The sequence below is a fragment of the Rhincodon typus genome, chromosome 1 (assembly GCF_021869965.1).
Source record: "Rhincodon typus isolate 14 chromosome 1, sRhiTyp1.1, whole genome shotgun sequence".
Classification (NCBI taxonomy): Eukaryota; Metazoa; Chordata; class Chondrichthyes; order Orectolobiformes; family Rhincodontidae; genus Rhincodon; species Rhincodon typus.
The window spans coordinates 34,775,239-34,795,608 of record NC_063332.1 but is presented as its reverse complement, the minus strand read 5'-3'; the positions used below and the strand labels follow the sequence as shown (position 1 = coordinate 34,795,608).

At 39.6% G+C, this 20,370-nt stretch overlaps 1 protein-coding gene across 1 annotated transcript in view; it reads right to left on the bottom strand.

Moving 5' to 3' along the window:
• LOC109928323 (WD repeat-containing protein 7) overlaps positions 1 to 20,370 on the bottom strand; it is a 375,400-nt gene that overhangs the window by 325,952 nt on the left and 29,078 nt on the right. Inside the window, exons 3-7 of the mRNA XM_048604178.1 lie at positions 19,990 to 20,096; positions 14,149 to 14,227; positions 10,986 to 11,160; positions 1,569 to 1,645; positions 171 to 290 (exon numbers count right to left, since the gene is read on the bottom strand). Coding sequence (XP_048460135.1) covers positions 171 to 290; positions 1,569 to 1,645; positions 10,986 to 11,160; positions 14,149 to 14,227; positions 19,990 to 20,096 — 558 coding nt within the window. The remainder of the gene's footprint in view (positions 1 to 170; positions 291 to 1,568; positions 1,646 to 10,985; positions 11,161 to 14,148; positions 14,228 to 19,989; positions 20,097 to 20,370) is intronic.

Here is a 20,370-nt window from a genome sequence, read left to right as displayed (position 1 = left end):
AAAAAAAAAGTGGCAAAAAAACATAATGGCATAAGACAATTAAAGTGCAAAAGCTGTAATATCTGAATGAATTGTTAAATTTTAATATTACAGTTTTACATTTTAAAAATTTGATTTCAAACTTCTGCTCCTTCATTGAAATCATAAATTGGTACATGAAAATGTCTTACCCGCCAATATTTGCAGCAAACTACCAGCAGACATCGCTGTGTATATGTGCAAAATGAAATGCTTTGGCAGTTCAGGCAGTAAATGGGTTTGGATTCCTCTTCAAATACTGGCTCGGTATCCTATAAAGTAGAAAAAGTACAAGAAGCATGTTGGTGCACTTCATGTTGTTCTCACTTGGATTTAGAGTATTGTAATCAATTATAAGAAAGGAAGTGTAATGATCAACAATCCAAGTTAAACGAAATCAAGTGCAGCATTCAACCATCTATTATTATCAGCACAAATTTTTTTTCTTTAATAACTCAGCTGAAATAATAAGCATATAAAGTAATCCCATAATTTTATCAGGGTCTAGTTCTGGTTTATGATCTCTTAGGATGACACTCCTAAAAGGGCAACAACACCAATATTCTCAAGAAATCTGAACCTCAAAGAACCGTGGATGCTGGAAATCACAAATAAAACAAGATTGCTGGAAAAACTCTGCTAGTCTAGCAGCATCTGCGGAGAGAAAGCAAAGTATACGCTTCTGGTCCAGTGACCCTTCTTCAGAACTGGACCTGAAACATTAACTTTTCTTTTTTTCCCCCACAGATGCTGCCAAAACTGCTGAGTTTTTCCAGCAATTTCTGTTTTAAGTATGAACCTTACCTAACTGTGGAATTCAACCTAGCACCTGTGATAGCTTTCTAGTCCTGACCTTGCCTCAGTTGAATGCATTGCCAGGGCTTTTAAGGAGATCCCAGACAATTAGATAAGTTGCTCTAGATAGGAAGGAACTTTTCCCTTGATGGAGGGATCAATCACCAGGGGGCATTAATTTATGGCAAGGATGCGAGGAGAAACTTCTTCATCCAGAGGGTGGTGGTAATCTGCAACTCTCTGCCTGTAATGTTACATGTATGCAAAAACCAAAACAAAAGTCCAGAGTCCATGATGGACCATAAGTATCTCTCCTATTAAAAGGTGACAAGTACTTATTTAGGTTGAGGGCATAATGTAAGCCAAGGCAAGAGGCCTCTGTGAACTACGAAATCTCTCATAAAATGCAACATATTATGAACTATGCATTGCTTGGTCATATCACAAGTAACATTGCAGGTAACTAGAGGGAAAACATGATATAGAAAGTAGAATAAAAGCAGTGAACAAAAGACATCTCAAATAAAGTGTACACACTTGAAAACTGAATAATATTTACAGATAAGAAGGATAGGGTTAGGATCCAAAAATTCACCATTCTAGTCTACTGGGTATTCAGAAACCAGGAGGAATCATAATGTTAGGGCTGCATTAACATTACAGTTCATGACACATGGAAAATCTGTCCACGAAATTAACGATTACAGAATTTGCTGACTTACAAAACTACTCTATCCAAATATGTAAAATCATACCTGCATTCGATTGATTTCAGCAGTAATAATCCACACCTTCAAAATCCCAGTCATTGAAACTGCTATCACCGTGTCCTCTAAGAATTTCAAAAAGCAAAATGATCATTCAGCCACAAACAGTTCAATGAAATATCATGCATGTGGCCATGATTTGCATCATACCCTATTACAACTGTTGAGCTGTCTCTAAAGCCAGTTATGTAGTAAAAAGACAGAAGAGAACTCATCATGTCACTTCCAGGGGCACACTGTCATAAGCAACAATATAATCATCCAATGGGTGAGCTTGCAGCCTTATGAAGGCCATATTTTGGTGTTGCTGATCTATTGGACTATGACAATGGAAAATGTTATCATTCAGGAACATAAAATCTCAAAATCATAACACATTACAAACTTTAAATACACACAATTAGTTTGTTATTTCTACCAGTACTCTAATTCCACTGCACAGTATAAACAGAGAATGGAATATCAATCGCCAATAAGACTCATTCCACAGAAAGAATATATTTTCCAGAGTTGGCCAGAAATGATTATATTTGAAATAGAGAGGTTAATCCAATTCAATAAGAGTAATTCTAGGTGTACTATCTATTTACAGAAATCAGGAGCAGTCCTGAACAATTTTGATGATTAAGAAAACAGAATTATAGATGCTTTGTTAGTGGACTAGTAATCTAGTTGCCTCGACTAATGAGAAGCAAAAGTTTAAATTCCATCACAGCAGCTGCAGAACTTAAATTCAATTAATAAATGAAAATTAATGTAAAAAGCTAGTTTCAATGATAATGACATAACTATAGGATTATCACAAAGGCCTGCTGTTACTATCCCATCTGGCTTGTAAATGCATGACTTCAGACTTATAGCAATGGTACATTAACACGTTTTTTTTCCCTAAACGAGACATGATCTTATCTTAAGCATCATCAATTACTCCCACGTGCAGTCCTTGTGCACCTTATAAACCCAACTGCTTATGAGATGCCTGCTTACCCCTACTACAAGTTTACACATGCCTCAAGGTCCATTTACCCAACTTCACGGAAAGTGATTGGAAATGCTTTATAGTAAATTTATGTAAATTGTGATTTATTTCATATTTAACAGGGATGAACAAAACCAACTTTTCATTTGTGATGAATGGTGTAAGATTTATATGTATTTTAATAATATTTTTTAAGTTTGATGTTTGAATCTGAAAAAGTCAGATTATTTTCTGAAGTGGGTTCATGACTAACTTGTAAGTATTTCTGTTGCCATGATGTTTTCTCTTAAAACACATTCTGACAAAGGCTCAGACATGGTAAGAACAGCCGATGCTGGAGTCAGAGATAACACAGTAGATCAGGCAGCATCAGAGGAGCAGGAAAGTTGACGTTTCGGGTCAGGATCTTTCTTCAGAAGAAGGGTCCCGACCCGTAACATCAACTTTCCTGCTCCTCTGATGCTGCCTGGTCTGACAGTGGCTCAGTGGTTAGCACTGCTGCCTCACAACGCCAGGGACCCAGGTTCAATTCCACCCTCGGGCGACTGTCTGTGTGGAGTTCATACATTCTCCCAGTGTGTGCGTGGGCTTCCTCCAGGTACTCCGATTTCCTCCCACAGTCCAGAGATGTGCAGGCTAGGTGGATTGGCCATGCTAAATTGTCCTTAGTGTTCAGGGATATGTAGCTTAGGTGGGTTATAGGGGGATGGGTCTGGGTGGGATGCTCCAAGGGTCAGTGTGGACTTGTTGGGTCGAAGGGCCTGTTTCCACACTGTCGGAATTCTATGATGATAATATATTTTGGTTTACAGTAGGAGAATTTTACAAGCGAACAAAGTAAATAATTGTACATTAGACTTCCATTTAGCATGTCAGGTATTGAGTTCTTTCTTTTGATTGGGAGACACTCATAGCTTAGAAACAAAAGAGTTATTTGACTTTCTGTGTATTTTGAAAGCTTCAAACATATTATATGTATATAGTTTGGCTTATTCTATTTTATCTTTATTTCTTGTGTGTAATAATCTTCTTTCATTGTTGTGCTTATGTTGCAACTGAAAACCACCACACAAAAACAAAATCAAATACAATCTATCAACACAGAGTTCAGTCGAGGATCTTATGTATGCAAAAGCAAAGGAGATTAGTAGCAAGCAGTGTACAGGATGCAAATCAACAGCAAAAGATGGTGAAGAAAGCATTTCATAAGAAAAAAAATGGTAAAAGCATACTGACATAGCAAAATAAAAACCAAAAGAACTGCGGATGCTGTAAATCAGGAACAAAAACAAAGTTGCTGGAAAAGCTCAGCATCTGTGAGGGAGAAAACAGAATTGATGTTTCAGTTCTGAGGAAGGGTCACTGGACCCGAAACGACGACATCGTCGTCGACATAGCAAAAATTCATCCGTAGAAAAAAAGAAGCATACTAAAGGGAAGGTGAGGCAACCATGGCTGACAAAGGAAGTTAAGGACAACGTAAAAGCAAAAGAAAAAGCATATAATGCGACGAAGGGCAGTGGGAAGCCAGAGGATTTGGAGGTCTACAAAGACCAACAAAGGACAACGAGAAAAGAAATAAGGAGGGAGAAGATTAAAAATAAGGGTAAGCTAGCTAATAATACAAAAGGAAGATTGCAAGAGTTTCTTTAGATATATAAAAGGGAAAAAGAGAGGCAAAAGTGGACATTCGGCTACTGGAAAATGACGCTGGAGAAATAGTAATGGGGAACAAAAATGGCCGAGGAACTGAATAAGAATTTTGCGTCAGTCTTCATGGTGGAAGACACAAGTAATATCCCAAAAATTCAGAAAAGTCGGTGGGGGCCAGAGGGGAGTACAGTGGCCACCACCAAGGAGAAGATACTAGAAAAATTGGAAGGTCTGAAGGTGGATGAATCACCTGGACCAGATTGACTACATCCCAGAGTTCTGAAGGAGATAGGTGAAGAAATAGTGGAGGCGATAGTGATCTTTCAGGAATCACTGGAGTCAGGGAGGGTCCCAGAGGACTGGAAAAATCGCAAATGTAACACCCTTGTTTGAGAAGGGAGAAAGGCAAAAGACGGGAAATTACAGGCCACTTAGCTTGACCTCAATTGTTGGTAAAATTTTAGAGACCGTTGTGGAGGATGAGATTTCTGAATACTTGGAAGTGCATGCTAAACTAGGGCAAAGTCAGCATGGTTTCATCAAGGGAGATCATACGTGACAAATCTGTTAGAATTCTTTCAGGAGGTATCGAGCAGGTTAGACCGAGGAGAACCAATGGATGTCATCTTTCTGGATTTCCATGAGGCCTTTGATAAAATGCCACACAGGAGGCTGCTGAGTAAGCTAAGGGACCATGGTGTTCGAGGCAAGGTACCAGCATGGATAGAAGATCGGCTGTCTGGCAAAAAGCAGAGAGTAGGGATGAAAGGGTCCTTCTCAGGATGGCAGCCGGTGACAAGTGGTGTTCCACAAGGATCAGTGTTGGGACCACAACTTTTCACTTTATACATGAATGATCTAGGTGAAGGAACTGAGGGCATTCTGACTAAGTTTGCAGATGTCCCTCTAATGTTAGGTAGAGGGACAGGTAGTATTGAGGAGGTGGGGGAGACTGCAGAAAGACTTTGACAGGTTAGGAGTGTGGGCAAAGAAGTGTCAGATGAAATACAATGTGGGAACGTGTGAGGTCATGCACTTTGGTAGAAAGAATAGAGGTACAGACTATTTTCTAAATGGGGAGAAAATTCAGAAGTCTGAAATGCAAAGAGATTTGGGAGCTCTAGTCCAGGATTCTCTCAAGGTAAACTTGCAGGTTGAGTCGGTAGTTAGGAAGGCAAATACAATTTTGGGATTTATTTCAAGAGGATGAGAATATAAAGTCTCAAAAGTACATCCATGCTTTTATAAAGCTCTGGTCAGACCACATTTGGAGTATTGAGTGTGATTTTGGGCCCCATACCTCAGGAAAGATGCACTGGCCCTGGAGTGGGTCCAGAGGAGGTTCACGAGAATGATCCCAGGAATGAAAGGCTTAACATGTGAGGAACGTTTGAGGACTCTGGGTCTATGCTCAATGGAGTTTAGAAGGATGACGGGGGAAATCTAACTAAAACTTACAGAATATTGAATGGCCTGGATGGGGTGGATGTTAGGAAGATGTTCCCATTGGCAAGAGAGACTAGGACCCAGGGTACAGCCTTAGAGTAAAGGGAAGACCCTTTAGAACGGGGATAAGGACAATCCTCTTCAGCCAAAAAGTGATGAATTATTGGAATTCATTGCCTTGGAATGGTGTGGAGGCCAGGTCATTGAGTATAGTTAAGATGGAGATAGATACGTTCTTGATTGTCAAGGGGATCAAGGGTTACGGGGAGAAAAATGGGAGAATGGGGTTGAGAAACTTGTCAGCCATGACTGAATGGCGGAGCAGACTCGATGGGCTGAGTGGCCTAATTTCTGGTCCTATGTCTTATGCTCTTGTAACTATTTGCAAAATATGAAACAACTGAAATGATCGAAGTAGGTACAGAGAGAAATGTTGACATGGACTTCACTTGGCCAGAAATACTAAAACAGCGAGATTTAAGCAGCAGAGTCATCGACCTGTACAGCATGGAAACAGAGCCGTCGTCCAAATTGTCCATACCAAACAAATATTCTAAATAATCTTGTCCCATTTGCCATTATTTGGCCCAGAGCCCTCTAAACCCTTCCTACTCATATACCCATCCAGATGTCTTCTACATGTTGTAATTGTACCAGCCTTCACCGCTTCCACTGGCAGTTCATTCCATACACGCGTCACACTCTGCATGAAAAAGCTACCCCTTAGGTCCCTTTTAAATCTTTCCCCTCTCACCTTAAACCTATGCCCTCCAGTTTTTGGCTCCCCTCCACCAGGAAGAAGACCTTGTCTATTCACCCTATCCATGCCTCTCATGATTTTATAAACCTGTATAGTGTCACCCATCAGCCTCTGACGCTCCAGGGAAAATAGCCCCAGTTTATTCAGCTTTTCCCTACAGCTCAAACCCTCCAACCCTGGCAACATCCTTGTAAATCTTTTCTGAATCCTTTGAAGTTTCACAACATCCTTCCAATAGCAGGGAGACCAGAATTGCATACAGTATTCCAAAAATGGCCTAACCAATGTTCTGAACAGCCTCAACGTGACCTCCCAACTCCTGTACACAATGCACTGACCGATAAAGCAAACATACCAATAGCCTTCTTCACTATCGTGTCTACCTGGGACTCCACTTCCAAGGAATTATGAACCTGCACTCCAAGGTCTTTTTGTTCAGCAACACTCCCCAGGACCTTACCATTAAGTGTATAAGTCCTACCCTGATTTGTCTTTCCACAATGCAGCACCTCACATTTATCCAAATTAAATTGCATCTGCCACGCCTTGGCCCAGTGGCCCATCTGATCAAGATCCCATTGTACTCTGAGGTAACCTTCTTCACGGTCTACTACATCTCCAATTTTGGTGTCATCTGAAAACTTACGAACCATATTTATGTTTACACCCAAATCATTTATATAGATGATGAGAAGTAGTAGACCCAGCATCAATCTTTGCAGCACACCGCTGGTCACAGGCCTCCAGTCTGAAAAGCTATCCTCCACCACCCTCTGTCTTCTACCTTCGAAGCAGTTCTATATCCAAATGGCCAGTTCTCACTGTATTCCGTCTGACCTAACCTTGCTAAGCAGCCTATTATGAGGAATCTTGTTGAACACCTTATTGAAGTCCATTTAGATCACGTCCACCGCTGTGCACTCAACCCTCTTCATTACTTCTTCAAAAAACTTAAATCAGAAATGAAATAAAAACTGTAAAAGCAGCTAGAATAGGTGAAAGACCTACAGATGAGATTAAAAACATAGGATGAATTTAAGAGAAATAATTACTGAGCTGTTCAAAGATTTTTTTAAAAAGTCAGGAAAATGACTAGATTACAAATAACAAAAGAAAGAAGCCAAGGGTTGTCAATGTTCTGACTTTCACACAAGTCACCTGAGAGCCCATTCATTGAGGGTTGTGTTGAGATCCACATCAAAAAGATTGGATGTGCGAGTTTATCCATTTTGATCAGAAGAATAAAAAAAGCAACTTATCTAAATGGAGAAAAAGTTCAAAATGCTTCATTGCAGAAGGATCAGGTATCCTCATGCATGACTTGCAGAAAGCTCATATGCAGGTAGAGCAGATAATAAGGAGGGCAAATGAAATTTTGTCATTTATTATTGAGGAAAGGAGTATAAAAAAGGTAAGGAATTGTTGTTGCAATTGTCTCAGGCATTGGTGACATTGTATCTCAAGTACTGCAGACAGGCTTGGTCCCCTTACTTGAGGAAGGATGCAATTGCACTGGAGTCAGTTCAGAGAAGGTTTACTTGATTAATTTCAGAGATGAAAGGCTCATCTTATGAGGCAAGATTGAATATTTTAGACCTCGCAACTTTCAGGAGATTAGAAGAATGAGACACCTAATTGAGGCACATAGATGTTTCGGGGATAGATAAAGTGATTGCGGAGTGGATGGTCCCCCTTCTGGGGCTATATAGAATGAGGTCATAGGTATAGGTTAAAGGTTGGAAGAATTAAAACAGAGATGAGGAGGAATTATTGCTCTCAAAGACTGTTGCATCTGTGGAATTCACTACCTCAGAGTGCAGTGGTTATCAGGACACTGAATAAATTTAAGGAGGAAGTAGACAGATTTTTAAATAGCAACTGGTTGAAAGCTATGGAGAGCTGGCAGAAAAATGGAGTGGAGGCCAAGATTAGATCAACCATGATTGTATTGAACGGCAGAGTGGGCTTGAAGGGCTGAATCGCCTATTCCCGCTTGCAGTTTGCAATGTAAACAATTAAGAAGACTCCACATATATTTTTACCAGTTAGAACTCTTATGTCCTTATCAATAAACACACACACAAAAAAAATGGGTTAAGGACAGGTGGAAAGCAGTTTAGTTGTTCCTGTTCACAAAGGTTACTAAGACGATTCTTCTGATTTTTTGCGCTGGTCAGAATACTTAGTTGTTCTTCTCCAGATGGTTCTACCGGTTTGCAAAAGGCACAGGGTGACTGATTCACTTATAAAAAGGTCTCTGATATCAATTAACAGTGACATTTAAAGCAACTGCTGAAGGAATGATAAATTAGTTTTCTTCAAGCTTTCTGCAAAGAACAGAGAGCGTGTACTTAAGCTGGTGGTATGAAGGCTTCTCTATATATCTTATTCACAGCAACAAACTGTTCGGTTTCCTGACAACCAATCACAAAATTGTTGGCAGCCAGAAGGCCTTTGTCATCAGAAACTGGTTACTCGACCATAGCCCGGTCAGCTTCTTTTATCAACTAAAGCTCCATCTATACACAACCCTTCAGCTCCAGATCATCTATAAACTATACTTCAATTACTGGTTCATAAGCAGCTCAATTATTTATGTTTATAATGGTTGTCAAGTTAGTTACTTTCAAACCAGTAGCAATTCCGCAACCATCCTTAGTTTTTAAAACCATTCTTTTCTCATTTCAGTCCACAATAAAAAAAAGTCTTTATATATTGTCAAAACCAAAGTCATGTATATCTCAAAATCACCAAGAAATATTCATATAATTGTATAAGGAAGCGAACCAGAATGGGGCAAAAATTCAAATATTTAGGAAGAATAACAACATCTGTGGATGGACGGTGCAGCAACAAAATAAAAACAAGGTCGCAATGGGAAAGGTCGTTCTTGGTAGATGGTTTTTAAATCACAGAATCATACGATACAGAAAAAGGTCCTTAGTCCACTAAGTCTATACTGCCAAAAATACAGTCTTACCTACCCTAGACCCACTTTCCTGCACTAGACCCAGAATCATGAATGTTGTAACACTTCAAGTGCTAATCCAAGCACTTAAAGGTTGAGGATTCCCACTTCAAATACCCTCCCAGGCAATGCATTCCAAACCTCCACCTGCCTTTCATTTTAGAATGTGCCCCCAGAGCTACTTTCTATCCACCCTCTTAATCTAATACATCTTAAATCAGGTCTTCCTTCCACCTTCTCCGCTCCAAAGAAAATAACTTGAGCTTATCCAGCCTCTCTTCAAAGCTGAAATGCTCCATCTCGGGTAACATTCTGCTGAATTTCCTTGCACCCACTCCAGTGCAATCATATACTTCCTATATTGCGGTATTACAGTGCTCCAGCTGTGGCCTAACCAAACATCTGTACAGTTCCAACGTAAGCTCTCTGCTCTTACAGTCGACACCTCATCTGATGAAAACAAGTGTCTCATGTGCCTTCTTAACTACCCTATTAACCTGGCCAACTATCTTCATCGATCTGTAGACAAACTTTTCAGATGTTATGATACACCACTGGAGCAGGTTAGAGTTGAACGGAGGCCTTCTGGCTTTGAGGTAGGGTCACTTCCTCTCTGCCACAACACCCCGAGACCATCTTTGGTAAGAACAGATGTTGCAAACTAGAAAGCTCAAAAATCTACCTAGATTTTCTAATATTGATTTTGGGTAGTTGTGACCTTACTAGAAAAGGAGACCTAACTTGCAAAATATCTTTCAAATATGAGTTTGGAGAAAAATGAAAAGGAAGTGCTGGATTGAAAAACTAAAATGATACAGCGCTGTGGAGCGTGAATGAACAAAGAAATTTGATGAACATAGTTAGGAAAAGGCACACTTGAAAAAGAAACAGACTTTAAGAGACATTATGGAGGGACGACTTTAAGAAAAAAAGGAAGAGGAAAGATCAACGTTGGACAACTTGAAAATGGGAAGAATGGCATCTCAGAGAATTAAGTAGATTACTTTGAGTCGGGAAGAAGACGACGACAAAGACGAAGACGAAGAAGACGAAGAGTAATTCCATCACTATAGGAAAGAGATGGATGGCCCAAGACACTACTGCAATGAACTGTTTTCTCTCTCTGTGCTTTCCTTCCTCAATTATTTGAAAATTATTGAAACGTGTAAATAAATAACTTTAGAGCTAGCCTTTTCTCACTTTCATAGTTAAGGTTTCAAATCGCTTTAGCTCTTTTTCTGATGAAAAGTTTTAAAATGTAGCATTTCCTACTCAAGAAATATTCTAACTTCACAGTCATGCTCAGAAAACACCAGTAAAACCCAAAATGTTAAACCTGATTGTATTCTTTTCAATTTCATTTCACAACATCTCCTATCATTTTACAATAGTTGCTTAAATGGCCAACACCTTTTTGAAGAAGGCTACCAAGAAGTCCAATATATTTGCCACACAATTAAAGTAACAGATGACTTTTACTCCTTGAAATGACTGAAAAGCATCTCTACAATAAATAAGAAAACATACAACTATAACTCTATTACAGTTTGTAGTCATATGAAGAAAACACAAAGCATGTTAACAAAACGTATTCCTCACCTTGCGTTCTCAGCGAACGTATAATGCTCACTGAACTAATCCAATCAGGAGAAATCTTGGACACCAAAGAATAAAGGACTTCCAGGCTAACGGCATCGACTACAAGGATTTCTGGATAATGTCCGTAGCATAGCAGTCTTCCTTCGCGTTGAGTTCCAACACTGAACTGATAGAACTATTTTTTTGATACATAATTAGAATGGGAAAATTAAATGCTACATATTGAGCTCTCTTTTCTAAACCTCAGCCAAAAGATTTCACCGCCCAAATCAGAGCCCATTTTTCAACCAAATCTGAGTTCAAGTCCCTTTAATCAGATTTCTGTACCACCATAGTCTTAACCTTGTGCAAGATTGTGATACTTGGCAGTCTTTGACATTGATGACCAAGGCACCTTCCTCCACTTCAACTCTTTATTCTTTTTCTCCCCATTCAACAGAACGGCCCTCACTTAGTTCCCTCCCATTTCTGTGGATACAACTGAATCATCTCCATCAAATGTTTATCCTTCATGTCAATGTTGCTATGTGTAGAATGGGTATCAAATAAACCAGTCGATTCTTGAAGCTGAGCCACCATTCAATTGGATATTGCCAAACACAACTCAAGTTATCTGTGTTTGTTCCATCATGTCTTCATACCTCCAACAAAAATCAATTGATCAGTCTTGAAAAATATAACTGTTTGGACATACAAATTATTATTAGGAAGAAAGGTTCACTTTTCTGCAACACAATGGTGGTGAAATTTTACACCTGGATTTAAAAATTCTTATGTTCAAATCCTTCATAGCCTTGCCACATACTGCTTTCATTTATGCATGGAGGCATGGGAATCACTGTCTGGTCCAGCATTCATTGATCATGCCGAATGACCCTCAAGACAGCGGTGCGAGCAGCAGTCTGGAAGGGTAAAGGAAGTCTCTGTCACAAAACTATCAATTTCTACAAAAACATTGCTGGTGATAACTTCAGACCACAGCAATTAGACGGGCTGTCAACTCCTCCCTGAACTTGCTCAGCAAGCCACTCAGCTCAAGGACAATTTGGGATGAGCAACAAATGCTGGTCTTATCAGCAACATCCACATTCCAGAAAGGAAAATCATCTATTTCAATGTATCTAGATCAGATTTCCCATGTAGCCAACCTAGTCAATCCCTGATGAATCCACATGCATTCTGTATCACAAAGAACTGAATAGTCTCCTCCTGTACCAGAATGACTGTATGATTCCAAGTCTCACTTGCATATCATTCGTACTTGTTTATATGCATGTGCAAAGCTCCATGCAGACCAGCAAATTATTTAATATTAATAGTTTCAAATTTTCTCAAAGATTACAGGATTTACCATTCTCGATATTCCTAAATTCCTGGGACCTGATCAGGTGCTTCCCTGAACTTTGTGAGAGGCTGGGGAAGAGGTTGCTGGGCCTCTTGCTGTGATATTTATATCACTGACAACCACGGGTGAGGTGCCTTAAGACTGGAGATCGTTTAATGTGGTGCCATTATTTAAGAAAAGCTGCAAGGAACAGTCAGGTAACTACAGACCAGTGAGCCTTACATCACTGGTGGCTAAGTTGTTGGAGGGGATTCTGAGAGACAGGATTTACATGCCTTTAGAAAGGCAGGGACTGAGTAAGGATAATCAACATGTCTTTGTGCATGGGAAATCGTGTCTCACTAACTTGGTTGAGTTTTTTGAAGAGCTGACAAAGAAGAATGATGATGGCAGAATGGTGGACGTTGTCTATATGGACTTCAGCAAAGCATTCAACGAGGTTCTGCATGATAGACTGGCTAGTAAGGTTAGATCATACGGGATCCAGGGCGATCTAGCCAATTGGATACAAAATAGGCTTGAAGGTAGGAGACAAAGGGTGGTGGTAAAGGATTGCTTTTTGGACTGGAGGCCTGTGACCAATGGTGTGCCACAAGGATCGGTGCTGGGTCCACTGTTTTTTGTCTTTATTTGTTAATAATTTGAATGGAATATAGTAGGTATGGATAGTAAGTTTGCAGATGACAAAAAAAATAGGTGGTGTAGTGGACAGTGAAGAAGATGATCTCCGAGTACAAGGGCCTTGGGACCTTGATCTGGTGGACTAATGGGCCGCGGAGTGGCAGAAGGAGATAATTTAGAAAATTGCGAGGTATTGCATTTTGCTAAAGCGAACCAGGGCAGGACTTATACAGTTAATGATAGGGCCCTGGGGAGTATTGCTGAACAAAGGCATCTAGGGGTGCATGTGCATAGTTTCTTGAAAGTGGCATCACAGGTAGATTTGGTGGTGAAGGCAGCATTTGGCACACTTGCCTTTATTGGTCAGAACATTGAGTATAGGAGTTGGGTTGTCATGTTGTAACTGTACAGGACACTGGTGAGGCCACTTTTAGAATACTACATACAATTCTGGTTGCCCCTCTATTGGAAGGATGTTCTATAGGAGAAAAATATACAAGGATGTTACCGGGACTGGAGGGTTTGAGCTATACAGAGAGGCTGCATTGGCTGAGGCTTTTTTTCCCTGGAGAGTTGGAAGCTGAGGGCTGAGCTTATTGAGGTTTATAAAATCATGAGAGGCATGGATAGGGCGAATAGCCAAGGTCTTTTCTCCTCACAAGGATGGGCAAGTCCAAAACTAGAGGGCATGGGTTTAAGTTGAGAGGGGAAAGATTTAAAAAGGACCTGAGGGGTAACTTTTTCATGCAGAAGGTGGTGCATGTATGGAATGAGAGGCCATTGGTGGTAGTGGAGGCTGGTACAATCATGTTTAAAAAGCATTTGAGTGGGAATGAGAATTGGAAGGGTTTAGAGGGATACAGTCAAATGCTGCGACTAGGTCAGATTGGGATATCTGGTCAACACGAATTAGTTGGACTAGAGTTTCTGCTTTCAGGCTGTATGACTATGAATGACACTAAAATTATACCCATGCTGTTAAACTTTTGTATGCGAGACAGTGCTCCTGAATAGTTTACACCATTTACACCAAGTCACACAAGACCTGAATTTAGAGCAATGCAACCAATTTTACATCGAGGGAGCAAATAATGTTTCATTGCAACACAAAACATATATAAATAGGAGACAACTACTTCACATTCAAGACATTTTCAAAGCAAGTTTATTGGGTTCCATCATTATCATTATACTCACTTGAATGCCAGTATGAGTGCATGCCAGTTTAGTAAATTCAATGCATCGTCCATCATTCACATCCCAAAGACACATTTCTCTGCAAGAATTATTTTTGTATGAGCAATATGTTTAGATGCTGTATATTTAATCATAAGGTCTTATGTAAAGCAGAACATCCATCAACAGGGAAAAATCTTGGCTAATTATTTTAGTTTCCAAGATAAAATCAAACATGGAAACCTTGAATTCAAATGCAGACATAGAGGTGATTTGATCAAGATTTACATGATGATTCTGTTTACGTAGGCAAATTGTTTCAACTGAATTGATTTAGAAGGGCCTGTGGTTTAAATTCTCAAGATATGTATGAGCAGAATTAGTCTGAATGTTCTTCCCCATCTGCAAGGAGGAGGAGCTGGAGTCGACATTGCTCCCCTCAAGCTGCTCCAACATTCCATAAGATCATGATTGATCTGCCTACAGCCTCAATTCCTCTTTCATAAGAACATAAGAACTAGGAGCAGGAGTAGGCCGTCCGGCCCTTCAAGCCTGCTCCGCCATTCAATAAGATCATGGCTGATCTTTTCGTGGACACAGATCCACTTACCCGCATTCTCACCATATCCCTTAATTCCTTTATTGTTCAAAAAAAATCTACCTTATCTTTAAACACGTTTACTGAAGTAGCGTCAACTACTTCACTGGGCAAGGAATTCCATAGATTAACAACCCTCTGGGTGAAGAAGTTCCTTCTCAATTCAGTCCGAAATCTGTTCCCTTTAATCTTGAGGCTATGCCCTCTTGTCCTAGCTTCACCTGCCAGTGGAAACATCCTCTCTATTTCTATCTTATCTGTTCCCTTCATAATTTTATATGTTTCTATAAGATCCCCCCTCAATCTTCTGAATTCCAATGACAATAATCCCAATCTACTCAGTCTCTCCTCATAAGCCAACTCCCTCAACTCCGGAATCAACCTAGTGAACCTCCTTTGCACCCCCTCCAGTGCCAGTACATCCTTTCTCAAGTAAGGAGACCAAAACTGCGCACAGTACTCCAGGTGTGGCCTCACCAGCACCTTGTACAGCTGCAACATAACCTCTCTGCTTTTAATCTCAATCCCTTTAGTAATGAAGGACAAAATTCCATTTGCCTTCCTAATTACTTGTTGTACCTGCAGACCTACCTTCTGTGATTCACGCACAAGGACACCCAGGTCCCTCTGCATAGCAGCATGCTGCCACTTTTTACCATTCAAGTAATAATTCTTTTTACGATTACTCCTACCAAAATGTATGACTTCACATTTATTTACATTGTATTCCATCTGCCAGACCTTTGCCCACTCACTCAATGTATCTATGTTCCTCTGCAAAGTTTCACAGTCCTCTGCACACTTTGCTCTGCCACTCATCTTAGTGTTGTCTGCAAACTTTGACACCCTACACATGGTCCCCAACTCCAAATCATCTATATAAATTGTAAATAATTGCGGTCCCAACACCGATCCCTGAGGCACACCACTAGTCACTGACTGCCAGCTAGAATAGCACTCATTTATCCCAACTCTTTGCTTCCTGTTAGTCAACCAATCCTCTATCCATGCTAATACTTTACCCTTAACGCCATGCATCCTTATCTTATGATGTAGCCTCTTGTGCAGCACCTTGTCGAAGGCCTTTTGGAAATCTAGGTACACCACATCCACTGGGTCCCTATTGTCCACCTCGCTCGTAATGTCTTCATAGAATTCCAAAAGATTTGTCAAGCATGACCTGCTCTTCATGAACCCATGCTGCATCTGCCCAATGGGACAATTTCTATCAAGATGCCTTGCTATTTCTTCCTTGATAATAAACTCAAGCATCTTCCCCACTACAGAGGTTAAGCTAACCGGTCTATAATTCCCCATCTTTTGACTACTTCCTTTTTTAAACAGTAGTGTCACATTTGCTGTTTTCCAATCTGCTGGGACTGCCCCAGAGTCCAGCAAATTTTGGAAAATTACCGCCAGTGCACCTGCTATTTCTCCCGCCATCTCTTTTAGTATCCTGGGATGCATTCCATCAGGGCCAGGAGACTTATCAATCCTTAGCTCCATTAGCTTGCCCAACACTACCTCTTCCGTAATAATGATTGTTTCCAGGTCCTCACCTACCTTCGTCTCTTTGTCAATTACTGGCATGTTATTAGTGCCCTCCACTGTGAAGACCGATACAAAATACCTGTTCAATACCTCGGCCATTTCATCATATCCCATAACTAAATTCCCCTTCTCATCCTCTAAAGGGCCAATGTTTACTTTAGCCACTCTTTTTCGTTTTATATATTTATAGAAACTTTTGCTATCTGTCTTTATATTCTGTGCTAGCTTTTTCTCATGTTCTATCTTGCTTTTCTTTATAGCTCTTTTTGTGGCTTTCTGTTGACCTTTAAAGTTTTCCCAATCTTCTAGTTTCATGCTGTTTTTGGCCACTTTGTATGCCTTCTCGTTCAATTTGATAGCCTCCCTTATTTCTTTAGACACCCATGGCAGATTACCCCTTTTCTTACAGTCCTTCCTTTTCATTGGAATATACTTTTGCTGAGCACTTTGAAAAATTGCTTTGAAAGTCCTCCACTGCTCGTCAACTGTCCCACCATAAAATTTTGTTTCCAGTCTACTTTAGCCAAGTCCTCCCTCATTCTATTGTAGTTCCCCTTGTTCAAGCATAGGACCCTGGTATTGGATTTTATCTTCACACTCTCCATCTGTATTCTAAATTCAACCATACTGTGATCACTCCTTCCAAGAGGATTTCGTGCAGCATGGCCTCCAAATGACAACATCTTAAAAACTAATCTATCTCATCTTTAAATATTTTCAGTGATCCAGCGTCTCCTCACTTCTCTCAGGACAAGAAATTCCTTTGCATATCTGATTTAAATGTGTGTCCCGTTATTCTGTAACCCCAGTTTAAGACTCTCCCACTAATGAGAACATCTTCTCAACATCTACCTTGTTAAGCCCCATCAAAAATCTTGTTTGTTTCATTAAGTCCATCTTTCATTCTAAACTCTAGTGAACAAAGGCGTAATCTGTTTCAGCGTTCTTGATAGATCAATCCCTTCACCCCAGAAACAGCCTAACAAATGTATTTTAAACATATTTTTTAAATATGGGGACTAAAACTGTACACCAGTACTCTACTTGCAGTCTCACTGACACCCTGTGCCCTTGTAAAAAGACTTTCCCATTTTTAAACTCCAACCCTGTAACAATAAAAGGCCAAAATTTCATTTCCATTCTTCAGTTTTGCTGCATCAACATGTTAATGTTTATATTTCATGTACAGTAACACCCAGATCCCTTTGTGGTGCACACTTTTAAGAGTCTCTCTCCATTTAAATAATAGACTGCTATTGATTCTTCCCAAAGTGCATGAGCTCGTATGTTCTGACATTAAACTCCATCGGCCAAGTTTCTGCCCACTCACTCAACCTGTCTATATCCCTTGTAGATTCTTTACGTCCTCAATCACTCCTTGCCCAACCACCTATATCTTATCAAACTTGGAGACATTACACTCTGTCCCTCCTCTAATTCCCTAACATACGTGGAAAATAATTGAAGTCCTAGGAGTGATCCTTGTTCCAGTCCACCAGTTATGTCTTTCCAATCTGACAAAGACCCATTAATTCTGACTATCTTCTGGATGTTAATCAATCCTCAATCCATGCTAATATTCCTATAGTGAGAGCTCCTATCCAATGTAATATCCTTTTATTAGGCATCCTATACAATGGCTTCTGGAAATCCAAATGCATTACATAACCCAGTTCCCTTTTATCACTGTCGATTTTATACTCTCAAAGAACATGAGCAAATTTGTCAAAAATAATTTCCCTCTCACAAAGCCATGTTAACTCTATTTGATTGCATTTAGCTTTTCTAAAGATCCTACTATTTCTTCCTTAGCATTTTCTCAATGACAGATGCTAGGCTATTCTAAACTAATTCCATCTGCCTGCATATGGTCCATATCCTTCTATTCCATGCCTGTTCATGTGTTTGTCTAAATGGCTCTCAAATGTTGCTCCCCTCCTCCCCTGGCAGATATCTATCATCACCTGTATAAAAACTTGCATCGTGTTTCCTTCAAACTTTCCCCTTCTCACCTTAAACCTGTGCCCACTAATATTTGACATTTCCATCCTGGCAAAAAAGGCTACAACTATCCACTCTATCCATGCCTCTTATAATTTTATATCTTTATGCCAGGTTGCCCCTCAGCCACCAATGTTCATATAAACATTCCAAGTTTGTCCATTCTCTCCTTATAGCTAATACACTAATCCAGGCAACATCCTGGTAAATCTCTTTTGCACCCTCTGCAAAGCCTCCACATACTTCCTACAGCGTGGCAACCAGTCCTCCACACAATGCTCTAAATGTGACCTAACTAAAGTTTTATACAGCTGCAATACAACTTCTCAACTTTTCTATTCAATGCTCCAACTGTTGAAGGCAAGTATTTCTTAAAACTTCGTTACCATCTTTTCCACTTGTGTTCTTTCAGGGAACAATGGACTTCTACCCAAAGATCCTTCTACAACTCAACCTCCTAAGGACCCTGCCTTTTATTGTATACTTTCTTTTTGCGTTTGACCTCCCAAAATTCATCACCTCACATTTGTCTAGATTAAACTCCATCTGCCATTTCTCCGCCCAACTTTCCGACGGATCTAGATCCTGCTATATCCTTTGACAAACTTCCTCACTATCCACAACTTCACCAAATATTGTGTTGTCCAGAACTTACTAACCAGACCACCTACACTTTCATTCAAATTATTTACATATATTACAATCAACAGAGGTCCCAGCACTGAGCCTTGTGGAATACCAGAGGCCACAGACCTCCAGTCAGAGAAGCACCCCTCCACAATTACCCTCTGACTATGACCAAGTCAATTTTGTATCAAAGCAAGCCACTTTTGTATCATTATTTAAAACTGTTTTTTTCTGGTCTGAAACCTTGGCAATGTGAACATTTTGATTGCAGTAGCTTCATCAATTTTCTTTAGAATCTTGAAAACTTCTATTGCACTATCTTTGATTCCCTTTTCCGAATGGAACAATCCTAAACTTTCAGATCTTATTTAGTTCCTGAACACCAGACGTTTATTTGATATTCACCTCTAATCTCTCCAGGGCTAAAAAAAATTCTTCAACAATTAGAAAACCGGCTATGTTTAAAACAAAATAAAGTCAACATAAAAAGCGATTATAGGTGTCACAATGGTGCTGTTCCTAGCCCTTTCAGAACACAAGCTTCATCAATTAACATACTATCCTTATAAAAGCTGAAAACATTGCTTTCCCATTCAAGATTATACTGTATTAATAGTCTTTTGTCTTAAAATTTATGCATGCTGTTTATTTTAATAGAAGCTCATATACCAACAGATTATTGAAGCTGTCTTAACTGAACAGTGGAACTTTCTAAAATTAAATAACAATGACACTAGCCTCATAATTTAAAAAGTGCATAAGTGTACTCAACCTAACAGCAGTTAGAAATTTCAAACCATCACAAAACCTGCACATTTTCCTTCAAAGCAAATCATTCTCCATCGTGATATAAATCTTGAGGATCTTGAAAACCTTTTAATAAAATACATCCAGTTTGCGGTGTTTTCCTTAGCCATTTTGACTTCCAGTATTAAATTACTTTACTCATTGTCAATTATTATTGAATACATTTACTAAGAAGACTTGAAATAACTAATGGATCAAAGACAGGATTTCCTAAGGGAATTGTTATTATGCAGAATGTACCAAAAACACCACAGTTCCCATTCTTCTACCTTACTCACCCACTTTCAGATGCACTGACGATGTACTGCTTTTCACTGCTGGCATTAGCTTTAGAAAGGCAAGTGATGGATGATGTGTGGCCAAACAGCAAGGCCCGAGGAACGATCTAATTATACATACAACATTTAAAAAAAAATTGTTTAGTGAACAATTTCTGCAGCAGCCAATAAGTTCTTCTTTGATATAGACTTGTTTTGGGTATTTATCAACTCCATTAAACAGTCAATTTTTTTGATGATAAAGTTCATAATATGTAAAGTAATAGAAGAATATAGATTAAACTTCTAATAACTTTAAGCTGTTTTTCCAAACTAAGAATTATTACTTGGGTTTCATTGTAAATGAACTCTAAAAACAACCTCTTAGCCACTCTTCCACCC